Here is a 12535-nt window from a genome sequence, read left to right as displayed (position 1 = left end):
CCTCTCTATTTGACTTCCCCCTACTTCCCCAATATTTACAACAGCAAATTTTTATTCACCTTAAACTATTATTAGCTAATTACTACTGCCTTTGCCAAAAGCATACAATATGCATGTGCTGTCCACCTTTCAGGAATTCTCCACAGAACTAAGACAAACTTATTTTACCTTACAACTAGTCCTTTCATATAATTTACCTTAATGTAGATAAATAACTTTGAAAAGCAATTGATTTTCAGCTCAGTTAAGCATACTTCATTCACACATTTAAGCTTACAAGGTCTCTCACTCCCCCAAAATAGATGAAGATCCACATCAGAAATAAATGTATCACTTGCACTCACACAAAAACCAACAGAACCTTATACCAACACATGATGTCACATCAGCCCAATTCTTTGTAGGACTGTAATGTAATCTACCAATAAGATAAAAAGCAGGCTATATTCCATGCTAGCTTTCTTTTTACTGACTGGGTGTTTACCAACAAAAACATAAATGTATGTCCACATCATTGATGTTTACATGTATTACCCCATACGAAAATATTTTCATGAACATTATGAAATAATTTTTCAAGAAGCATTTAGCAAATGCTTTACTAATTCACCTCAATTAGGTGAAACATCCAATTTGCACTACATCCAAGGGAATTACACTCTGTGTTGCTGTAAAGTCTTACAGAACTACATTAACAAGTACAGTCTATCAATGGTTATCGGCACTGTGGCTTTTGACTGCTCACTAAGAACCACAGTGCGTAAATTACTTCACCTGTCAGACAGCTCAAAGCAACAGAGGCACTAAGTTTGAATGGTTCAGACTTTCCCTATTATAAATTACTTTTTCCAGTGAGAGAAAAGGGAGAGGGCAGTGCAAGGGAGAAGGGATAGATAGGTTATCATGTATTCAACTATCACCTATCATAAAACCTATGGGAATTGTATCACAAGTTTAAACAATTCACTTTTTTAGTGAAGCCTAACACAGATTCCCAAAAACACACAGCAAAATTCCAGGACAGTCAAGTGAAAAATTTATTTAAACAAAAATACAAACCTCAAGAACTGCCTCAAGAAATACCATAAGCCAATGACTGTTCTGCAAAACATTCAGTTTGATCAAGCCAACAGGACTACTGACCTCACACAAATAAATAATTTTTTAAATTCATTTACACAGTAACTTTAAGTAAAAATAGCAGCACTATTAGTGGCAACACAGCAAAATGAGCAAGTGGTCCAAGCAGCTTGAGATTTCATCTCAGTCAACACACTATGCCAGATGTTCCATAGAAAGAAGCAACTTTCATCACAAACCATCCCAAATCCGTATTTGCAAACATATTCATGTAAGTCCACACCACTGAATCCCTCTGAATTCAACAGGGTCTCCATCTGCCAAGCAGATCCCTCACTTTACAGTACCCATGACATACAATTGGATAAAAACTGAAATACAAGTTGATAGGCCTCAATTTGTCTGGCTTTGCTCGGAAAGTCATTACAGTAGTGAGGCCAAGACTAGAGTCATACTTGAGGTTCACAAGAAACACTCTTGCTTTCCAAGGGTAATTGCTCAGCAGTTCATTCAAATCTAGCCTAGTAAGAAACCTCAGATTATGTTCTTCAACACAGACCAGCTAGACCCTTTTAACAAATTTATCATTAGAGCATTTATTCTTTCCCTAGAACTAAATACTGTCCCCCATACACCTTCTAGGTCATAGCTAAACAGACATTAACCTAGCAGAGAGATGTTTACATACAGTCCTATTACTGCACACGGAAGAAGGTGAACTCAGCTGGGAAACAGTTCACATCCAACTTAGACCATGTGAGAAGCAACAGTGAGTAAAGCAGCAATTCAGAAGAAACAAAACAAAACAAAAACCAAAATTATCACTAAAAATCAGTCCACCCCAAAATCAATAACCTTGATAGTTTATTTTAGAATGGCTTAATCACAGAGTTTATGATAAAAATATTTTTAAAGATTCTTCATCTTAACCATTTATCAACTTTTTTCCTAAATTCCAAATAAACAAAAAATTTAAATTTTTTGTATGTAATCAGTTATATATGTATTCAACAACTGCATTTTAAATAATATCAATACCAGTATGCTAATAATAAAATAACATTTTTGTCTGTCTAATTCAAAAAGTAATACCTTATTAAAAATTAATAGTCATTAGAAGGCTAAATTAACATTGTGTTAACTGTCACAGCATATAATGGCTCTCAAAATACACATGAAAACAGAAATGACATATAATCTTCCACTGCAAAAAGTTAGGCCATTCAAACACTTAAAAATATGGAAATAGAAATAAAAGGGTAAAAACAAAGAACTATCATTTTGCTAATTATATGTAAAATCTAGTCAACTAACAAATTACATGGTCCAACAGAAAAACTCAAGAAGCAAAAAACTGCTTTCTATGATGTGACAAATATTTAGCAACACTATTTCAGTATTATGTAGGAGAGGAGGGGGGAAAAAAAGAGGGAAGGATATCCTAAAGCAAGCTTCCCACTTAATTTCTAGGCCTGCCACCAACCTTAAACTCTACTAGAGCTATAAACAATGGTAGTTTCTTTTCTTAACCTGAATCATAAAGCAATCATATGCCACCATCAAAAAAAACCCCAAAATTTCAGTAACTACAAATATCTGGCTAAGGTTTTCCAGATATCACTGAAACTCAGAAACTGCTCCACTGTGCTATGAACTCTACAGCTTCAAGCTGGAAGTCAATCTAGGACAACCAATAGAAAGTGCACCTGTACAATTACTGCATTTCCTAATTCAGAAGGCCAAACTAGAATCAGATAAAGCTTGTGTGTATTCCGCTCAACAAAACAGAAATCCAAAAGCCCATACTTATTTTGTACATACTGCACATCTATATTATCATTAACTGCAATGAAAAAATATTGTATTTATTAATTCAGAAAAATTATATTCCTTAACCAACATACATTTAACTTCATTCTAAATGAAATATAAGTATCCATATATGTAGTATCTAAAACAACGATATACACCATCATTAAAAATCTTTTCTACAAAAAAATCACCAAAATTTAATAAAAATTAATTTTTTTAAAAGAAATCTAGTAAATTAATAGTACCATACATAGTAGTTTAAAACATTCACTATGAGGTCCATGCAACAATGAAAAATAACTTGTATCACAAAAAAATCATCTGCATAATTTCCAAGGAATGCAACCTTATTTTTAAAACCTGCAGAAATTTACAAGTAATAAAATAATTATTTAGCTCTTTGTACTCTAAAATAAAAGAGAATCATATACGCTGCTAGTAATTGAGAACAATATAATTTGTGCAACAGTCTACCTTCCTGCAGATGCATTTTTATTCGACATCTGACCCCTCTAAGCAGTAAACAAATTTACATATATCAACACATTTCAGTGCTCCAAATATTAACCTAAGTTTCTATAACTACAATATTGTGATCTCTTAGTAACAGTCCTTTAGTACCGTCATTCTAAAACAATCAAAAAAAATGGCCTCTGACATATATTGTTTGTGTACTTGGGATCCCTTCAAAGTTTAAGGCTTGCAGATGTAAAATAAAAAAAACTACAAAACAGAATCACCTTTAACTGATCACTGCCCCAGACGAGAAAGGAATAACAAGGTTTTTTTCTGCTTTATTTTATAGCATTTTAAAAGAGTAGGGATATTTTTATTATTGCACACACTGAAAACTAAATATAACCCCGCACTCAAAAATACTACTGCAACAGCTTGATAGCACTCACCGCAAGTAATACTGTTTTAAAGCGAAGGCAGCGTTAGAACAACTTCTGGGAAAGTTAAACTCTTCTACAATTTCTCCCCACTGATTCTTCTCTGATACCTGTCAAAAACAACACACAAGCCGAGATACACAACGTACACGTAAACATGTTGCTGACAGCGAACATCACAAAAAAAAAACAGGCTGCCATGAAGCAAATAGATAAATATATAAAAAGAAACAAACATGAGTGTATATAGGATTTAGGACTATATATTTTACTGACAGTTGATAGTATTCCCCTTTCGGAAATAATCCCGCTTCTCAGGGGTCTTTTACTGCATTTATTTTTTAATATACACATTTTTTTTCGGGGGGAACGACGAGGAATGGTGGTATTGTTTTGGGGTTTGTTTGTTTTTGTTTTTACTGCCTGGACAATAACCAATCGGGAGTCCCTCTGTCGCCCCCTTTTAAATCCTAACGCGGTCCGTTAAAAACCCAAAGAAGTTTAAAATAATGCAGGGAAGTGCTGGCGGGGGGCGCCCCCTGGGCTGCGGGGCGCGGGGGCGCCGGCCCGGGGGGTCCCCCCAACACAGATCCATAGACACAGAGAGGCCTTTCTTTTGAGGCCTACATTTCTGTCCCCAGCCTTGAAGCCTAAAGATGGCTATTTGATTACACACCGTCTTGGGTGCCCCTTTTGTTATTTTTCCCAGGGAAGGGCTCGGAGGGCAGCGCCCGGCCCCCCCCCGGCTGCGAGGATCGTTCCCTAGCCCATGCTCCGTGCCGATTATCGATGTTAAACATGCCCGCTAATTTTGAGTTGCACTAAAACTGCACTCAGACTCTTTCCTCTGTCTCTTCCTCTGCAAGAGAGACGCACAGAGCTGCCACCACAGCCGAAAGAAGCCTGCTCTCGCCGCCCAGCAGCTCCCTGCTCGCCCCTCGCCTTCCCGCGGGAGGGGGGCATGGGCGAGGGGGTCCGGCGGAGGCGGAGGAGGCAGGAGTGGGGTGCGCGCCGTACCCCCAAGTCCCCCTCCATCGCTCCGCCGACAAGGCCGAGCCACCAACCTGCCTATCTGCTCGCTTCCTCCTTCCACCCCCCACCTTCTCTAACCGGCTTTAAATAGGACGGTTCCCGGCCACCTCGGCTCCCCCCGCCACCCCCGGGGGTCAGAGGAGACTTTTGGGAAGAGGTTAGTGGGAGGGAAACCCAAATTAAAACTTCCACTCACCTTCCCAAATCCGCCTAAAGTGGTGACTCTGGTATAGAGAGCATGAAGATCCAGCTCCTTCCCACCCACCACGGGGATCTTCTTAAAAGGAGACCTGCCAAAGGAGATACACACAAAACACCACAACTTGTCAGCTCTGCCCCCTTTTCTCCCCTCGCTGGGGCTGCCGTGTCCTTCAGGGAAGGGGCTGGAAGTTGGATCTGGTCGATTTAAAAGCCTCCCCCCCTCCCGTTCCATCTCCCCATTTTCCTCACCCTCTGCTGTGGTGAAACTGCCGCAGCTCGTCCAGGAAAGCGAGTCCCTTTCTCCGCTGGTCTGCGTGGTTTTTACCCGTCGAATTTGCCATTTTTGTAATAAAAAAGGTTCTCGTAAAAAAAAAATCCAATTAAAAAAAAAAAAAAACGGCCGACAACAACAACAACAATCCCCGGCTCCTCCTTGTCTTTAAGAGACCCAGGTGCCCGTGCTCGGCCGGGGATCAGCCATGGAGAGGGGCTTGTTTAAAAAAAAGTTTAAAAGGAATAAGGGAGCCCCGAGAGTGTGGTAATTGCGAGTCCTGTCTCCACACAACACACGGGCGAAGAGGCAGGGAGGGAGAGGGGCACCTCTCAGTAATTCCTCCTCCCGCGGCTGCTGCCTCTCTCAGCACCACAAACCCAGCCGATCCAGCCTGCACATGAGACTCAACATGGTGCTGCTGGATCACACAATGAATTGGGTTACTGTTGTGGTGGGGCGGGGGGGGAGCCGGAGTGAGGTATTGACAGTGTGTGTGTGTTACAGCCGCGGCTCCATGCGATCTCCCTCCCTCGCTCGCTCGCTCCCTCGCTCGCTCCCTTACACACACACACTGTACAGCTACGGCGGCGGCGGCGGCGGCGGTGGCGGCGGCAGCGGGATTCACTTCTCTTCTCGCTCAGACAAAAAGATCTGAGGCCGCCGTGCTTCTGCCTGGACGAGAGTGCGACACAGCGGGCCCCGGAGGCCGGTTCCGGTACTGCAGGAGGCAGCTCCAAAGGCAAAAGCCAGCACAGCCCCAGCAAGCAGTTCCTGGCGGGGAACAATAGGCTCCTCTCGCCGCTAAGGGCTCATCTGCAATGTGCCGCAAACTTCACACAAAGCCGGGCGGAAAGAGGCGAGGGAGAGGGAGAAGAGGGAGGAAAAAAACGGCTACTACCGGCTGTTCCGGGGCGCGGGGCCGGTGCGGGGCCCTCCCGTGCCAGGCTCGCGCCGACCGGCCTCTCTCCGCTGGCTGCTGACGGGGGGGTGGGGGGGGGGCGGGGGGGCGGGAAAGGTGGATTTGGAAAGCGGGGACGAATTTTTTAATTGGACTAAACCCAACGCCCTGAGTTCAAGGGGAGAGAAAACAACAACCGAAGGGGGCACTGGTGGGATGTGGACTTTCGGAAAACTTTCCGAGTCCCCCGGGCCGAGGTGTTTCCAAGGGCAGGAAGTCGCCCCGGATGGCACGGCGGGGGCGGGGGGGGGGGGGCCAGCAGGAACCCCTCATTTCGAGGCATGAGGGTTCTAAAACTTCCCAAAGGAGAATGCTGAGTGCTCCCCCGAGTAGGAGGTGCCCTGGAGAGGTTTGTCAGCAGGAGCCTAGGCTTAGGGTGACTTAATGAATATTTCTTACTCCTTCTTTCTCTCGAGATACTACAGCCTGTAATCTAAGTGCTTCAAGACTGCTCTACACAATCTAAGCCGCTCATATCTTTCTTTACATTGACAAATGGAACATGCAGCACAAAATTAATGGAGGAGGAAGGTCTTGGCCCTCACCCTGGATGGCAGCAGCCCCCACTGGCACTGCAAGCCGCAAGCCGCCTGTGGGGCGCACAGTGTTTGTAAACACTCACCTCCTGACGTGTTTTCCACTTGGGAAACCAGGACTAGACCTGCAAGAAAGGGCCCATGGGGTGAAGTGTGCCTTCCATTAAACCTTTGCTCCTCAGGTAAAGCAAGCGGTGCCCAGGTGGGCATTTGTCCTTCCCTGGCATGCAAACAGCCGCAGGTGAGTGCTTGCTCCAGTTTGAGAGACTCTGAGGGAATATTTGCCCCTTGCAACCTCTACACTGAAATCCAAAGCTAGAGCGGGCCTACAGGGTTGGGTGTTTTTTAAGCAGAACTCAAGAAAGTCAGTAAGGAGCTGTGTTTTAGAATCAATGGCACATGATGGCCTCCGGTGAGGACTTAAAGAAGGAAATCTGCAATTCCTTTCTACTCTATGTACTAAGTTCAGAAAACATTTTTTTTTTTCAAATATTTTTTTCCTTTTGATTAGTGTGTTGTTTCAGCTTGAATATAGAGACAGATGCAATAAAGCTTGGTAAGATTTGCCCTGGGTTCATGATCTGGGGGGAAGCACAGAGAAATATCTGAGTTTCAAATTAAAACTCTGTACTGAAAGTTGGTGGTGTGTGGACTTCAGAATATGAAATGCATAGTGTCTTATTCACTGTAGCATTAAGAGCCTTCCCTCCTCCCCCCTAAACTTAGACCTTCGGATCTTAGTCTGCAGCTCCTGTCTCTTGACACTCTGAGCTTCTGTTATTTCAGCTACAGAATGAGTAAGACTGTCAAAGCCAGGATAATACAAATCAGAAAGGTTTAAAACAAGCGACTGGGGGGCTAAATCGCTCTTTTAGACACACGCTCAAACCACCCTTCACGGGAGGGCGGTGGTTTTTAATCATGCCTTAAAAATTCCTTAAAAGCAGGGGGTCTCCCCTCCGCGAGGGGCGGTCGGCAGAGGTGAGTCACCACTCGCCCGGACGCTCTGTGAGGGGAGCGGGAGGCAGAAGGGAGGACAGACAAGTTGCGTAGCAGGGCTAGGTGGGTTTCCATGCTAAGCACAGCAATTGCGCACGGTCCCTTACGTAACTGTCAGCCGGGGATTCCCTAGATGGGGTCACTTTATTCAACCATTACACAGACCCCGGCCGCCCCTCCGGCGCGCCTGAGCTGCAGCGGCCGCCGCGACTGAGGCTGCTGCAAGGGAGCGCAACGACTCCTCACAAAATGGCGGCGCCCATGGAAGCGGCAGCCCCATTTTGTGCCCGGCAGAGCCTGTCAACAAACACCGACTTGGCCGTGGCTGAGGAACAGAAGGCGGCGGCTCGTTCGCGTTACGGAGCGCGGAGGGAGGAGAGCGGAGGATTTCACCGCCCTCCTGCCGCCGAGAGGAGACTCTGGAGCGCGCGCGTTGGGGGAGGGAGGAGAGGGAGGTGAAGGGACGCGAGCAGTGAGCGAGTCAGAGGCTGCGTTATCCCAGCGCGGAACTGCTGGAGCTGCGGCGCGGGGGAGGGGAAGGCGAAGGCCAAGGCAGGCGGCCTTGGCGCTGCCCTCATCGGGGCGTAGCTCCCGGAGACCCGGGGGCTGCGGAGACCCGGGGACTGCAGGAGCGGCTGGCGATACCGGGCCGGAGCCAGGGGCGTCCCGCACGGGGGGCCCTGCGCCCCCCTCCCGCGCTGCCCGGGCGGACGGGGCTGTTCCTGTCGGATTGCGGCGAACCTGTAATGAATGACAGGACGATCTTGTGTAGCTAACTAGGTCACTGTCAGCACTTAATTACTGTTTGTTTCATTTTAGTGCGTGCCTTATGAATAAACCGGCTATTAGGCTGATGCTTCAAGTAACATTATCCAGCACCAAGGTACAAAATGTCTGTATTGGACTCTGATCTTGCGATGCTAGCTTGGTAATAATTACTATTTTACATTAACGATGTCTTGGTTGTTATAGCTTGGTTATTCGGGTTATAGCTGAAACAGGTGGAGAACCCTTACGATAAGGTTGTGTAGCTGATTCTAATATGACACCACCTGGCTTGTTTGTTTTATGTTTGTAAACGTGGCTCCTCCGTTTTTAGAGACAGAGAAGGGGCTTGTGCATTAAGACTTTTTTTTTTCTGATTTGTCTTAATATGCATGCTTTTTAATAGTATTAAATAAAGGAAATTACCTATTTCTGGTGTAAGATATAATTTTTAAATTTACCAAAATTACCTTGATAATAAGGCGTTTTAAAATATCTTGTTGCATACTAAACAGTCAAAGATCAAAAGTAGGGAAAAGGAAAAAATCTTGCTATTTAGTAAAAGGTCCTTTTATTGATTTCTGTATAGTATTTGTCAATGCAATTTGAGTTTATATGTAAAATAAAAGCTGTACTGTTTGTAAATGTTACCGTATACAGTGAATTTCAGTGTATGAATGTTACAGAATTCTTGCAGACAGGATAGGCTCAGTACCCGAACAGTCACTATTCACTGCTGCTTGCATGGGTTTTTGGCCTCTGTTGGTTGGGGTTTTTTAGGTATAGTTATGTTAAGTGAATGTTCTGTTCTAGCAGCTGTATCCTGTGTTGCAGGGTTTTGGGGGGTTTTTGGGGTTTTTTTTTGTTTTTTTTTTGGTTTTTTTTTTTGTGTGTGTGTGTTTTGTTTTTTGGGTTTTTTTTTTTTAATCTTTAATACTAAATTTTGGGCTTATTACTTATCTTCAGCATTGCTGCTTTAGAGAGAGCAGGCCACAGTTGCTCTTTTCAGTGTGCCACTAACTCTGCATTTGCTTTCTGGTGGGTGAAATATTCTCACTCATTTCCATTTTTGCTTGTGCTGCTCTTGAATTGTGGTAACATTATGTTCTGGTGAGTGTAACTAGTATCACTAGTTATATGCTACTTGTATTAAACAGTAAACTAAATCCTTAGAAACTGAAGTTAATTTTGTTTGTGTGTACATGCATGTGCTATATACATGGGTTTTGAAAATGCAGCCTATTAGATGTTCTACAGAATCCAGTGAATTCCCTCTTAAGACTAGTATATAATAGAGATGCGAGGTAAAAATAAGCACAATAATTACAGGATGAACTTCTGCTAGAGGAGAGCATCAGAAAGGCAAATTTGGAAATTTTAGTAACATGTAGCTCAACCATATTTACTAAAAAATGTTAAAGTGTTAGAGTAACTGCTTATACTGGGCTGAAGACTTCACTGTTTGCTTAATTTGATATGGCAAGTGCACACTTCAACAAGGGGGGGTTTATTCAGTAAGCCCCACCCCTTCTTACTGAGTAATACTTGGAAATTCCTTATTGCATTTTAGTGTGCTAGTTTCTTGTAAAGATTCTGCTACTTAGTATAGACCATAAGCGACTAGTCTTTAGTGGTACACCATTAAATCATAAGTGAAAGGTCTTATGCATGAAATTAAAAAATTATTTACATTGAATTTTTTAAATGTATAACATTTTTACATTGAAAAGACCCACCTTCATAAGCTGTTTATTTAAATAATTTATGGCACCCTCCTAAATCTTCCAACAGGATGTGCACCTTCCTCATTTCAACTTTATGGTATTACTACTCAGGAGATGAAACAGAGGGAAAATTTGGCTACATAAACACTATTGAAAATACCCAAGTAAATTGATTAAACACTTTAAAAAATACTTTCTGTAAGTACTGTAATTTTTTTAATACTTGCTGTTCTTTAGAAAGGTCCACCTCTTGGAATTAATGAGTTTTATGGTAATCTAAACTCTTAAGTTATAAGCTCTTCAGAGTGGATGGTTTTTCAGTTGTGCAATGAAGTATGAAACACAAAGCAGGAAAACCCTAAATGCAACTGAAGGAGAAGTAAAAATAAATACGTAAATGCTTTCCCACTTGATTTCAAAACTGCTATACTTTTGAAATCCTCATTCTTTTGTGAGTCCTGACTTGGGTTTTCTGAACGCTCTGGGTTGGCAATACTTCATCAGTAAGTGTAGAAAGATTGTCAAATTCATATCATTTGCTTGCAGGCAAAAAAAAAATATGCTGCTTTAGGTTATCATAACTGTAATGCAGATTAGGGCCTCAATGGCAGAAAATGTTTTGGTATTCTAGCAAGCATTGGTCTGTAGCACAGAAGTCATGAATGTCCTGACAGCAAATGGGTGCAGGTTTTTTCTTAAAAAAAAAAAAAAAAAAAGTATTTGGTCTTAGTAAATTTTGTTTACCTTGAATCTCACACATTGCTTTATGATGACCTCTGTGTCAGTGTGATCTGGTGGATGGCGCACTTCCCCCTGCCACTATAGCTGTACACTGTTCCCTGAAATAGCACTAGTGTGATTCATGTTTCTGGTTGAATGTGTGAAAGTTTGATTGAGATGCAAAACTGAGAGAGTTCTTCTGAATGTTAAAAAGGAGCCATGCTCAGAAATACAGAAATGATGACATTAAATTTGACAAAGGGTTTTTGTAGGATAAGAATTATGGTGTCATACTTGGACAGGGAAGGTCCAATTAATTTAAAGCAAAACCAAACCTAATAACTTCATCATGTTTCTTATAAGTAAAAGTGGTGAAATCCTACTAGTAGGAGAGTATTGCAGATTTGCCAGCAATATTGCATTGTCACGTAGGACTGTCTCATCTTTATATTTTTACCAATTCAAATGACAGTCAACAGTAGCTAAAATTATGTTGAAATTTCTCTGAGTAAGCAGTTGCCTTACCTAACTTTTATGTGGGCATAAATGAAAAGGTGAGTATTTTGTGTAACTGTGAATGTATGGACAGACAATACATGTGACAATTTATGCATTTCAATATAATATATACTAGAATAACGCTTCTAAAAATAATAAATAAAAGAAATACTGGCCAAATAACGTATAACCTAAGTAATCTATTAAAATTACCCAAGCAAATCAAGAACTTAAAGCAGTGAAAACACATGAAAACCCACAGATGTACTTTCAAAGGAAGAAATTTTTTGTTGTCTAATTATGATTCTCAGTGTATCTGTCGGTGATATGCTTAATTTGGATTTGGCCTTACAGGCTGCTGATAGATAGGTTCATTGCATATCTGTTGTGTTGCCCAGATAAAATGAAGTGTTTTTATTTTCAGAATAACTGGAAAATAAATCCCCTCAAACTTAGTGCATTGGTCAAATGCTGATGTGATAGCTAATTTGAAATTCACACTTAAAACCTAGGACTTAAATTTTTAACTACAGTTGTGTCTAATATAGCTGAAAAAAAAAAACGAATGAGAAATAGTTTTTGGAGTTGTTTACTGTGAAGAATTATCAAATGTAGTTGAGTATCAGTTCCTGTTGCTTGCAGAAACAGGATAGCATTTAAAGCTCCTAGGGGAATCTATGACTGTTAACTTCCAGATATTATAAAAATGTTTATTGGGTTGAGCTGCTACTACTTCTGAATTTTGAACCTTAATGTGAGATCTGTTTTACCCAGAATCTTGCTACAAACTCTTTGTAAGCAATGAAAATCGCTCAGGAAAATGTAGAAATGGTGTGCACATATATATATATATAAAAACATATTCTACGTTTTAATATATTATATATTTTAAATATATATATTTTGGGGCTTCTGAGGATCTCAAGGTCCTCATGTTTAAGAGCAGTTGATGCACAGAGCAGGGTCAGTGTCTGGTTCTGAGATGCACTTAATCTTGTTGAGAGAAGAGTGAGCATAGTTCCCTAACCCTTTACCAAAAGGCA

General features: G+C 41.9%; 1 protein-coding gene and 1 long non-coding RNA gene across 3 annotated transcripts in view; one reads left to right on the top strand and one right to left on the bottom strand.

The window, feature by feature from the left end:
• The window catches only part of ARID2 (AT-rich interaction domain 2), a 93644-nt gene extending 87380 nt beyond the window's left edge, over window positions 1-6264 (bottom strand). The window contains exons 1-3 of the mRNA XM_009095036.4: window positions 5268-6264; window positions 5014-5107; window positions 3798-3895 (exon numbers count right to left, since the gene is read on the bottom strand). Of these exons, the coding sequence (XP_009093284.2) occupies window positions 3798-3895; window positions 5014-5107; window positions 5268-5359 (284 nt within the window). The 5' untranslated portion in view covers window positions 5360-6264. The remainder of the gene's footprint in view (window positions 1-3797; window positions 3896-5013; window positions 5108-5267) is intronic.
• Window positions 6265-7773: 1509 nt separating this feature from the next.
• Window positions 7774-12535, top strand: part of LOC115485209 (uncharacterized) — a 63932-nt gene continuing 59170 nt past the window's right edge. For both annotated transcript variants that reach the window (XR_007780839.1, XR_003945931.2), the window contains exons 1-2: window positions 7774-8713; window positions 10342-10472. This is a non-coding gene — a long non-coding RNA (uncharacterized LOC115485209). The remainder of the gene's footprint in view (window positions 8714-10341; window positions 10473-12535) is intronic.

This window comes from Serinus canaria, chromosome 1A, assembly GCF_022539315.1.
Source record: "Serinus canaria isolate serCan28SL12 chromosome 1A, serCan2020, whole genome shotgun sequence".
In the NCBI taxonomy this organism is placed as follows: domain Eukaryota; kingdom Metazoa; phylum Chordata; class Aves; order Passeriformes; family Fringillidae; genus Serinus; species Serinus canaria.
This window is presented reverse-complemented; position numbering and strand designations above follow the sequence as displayed.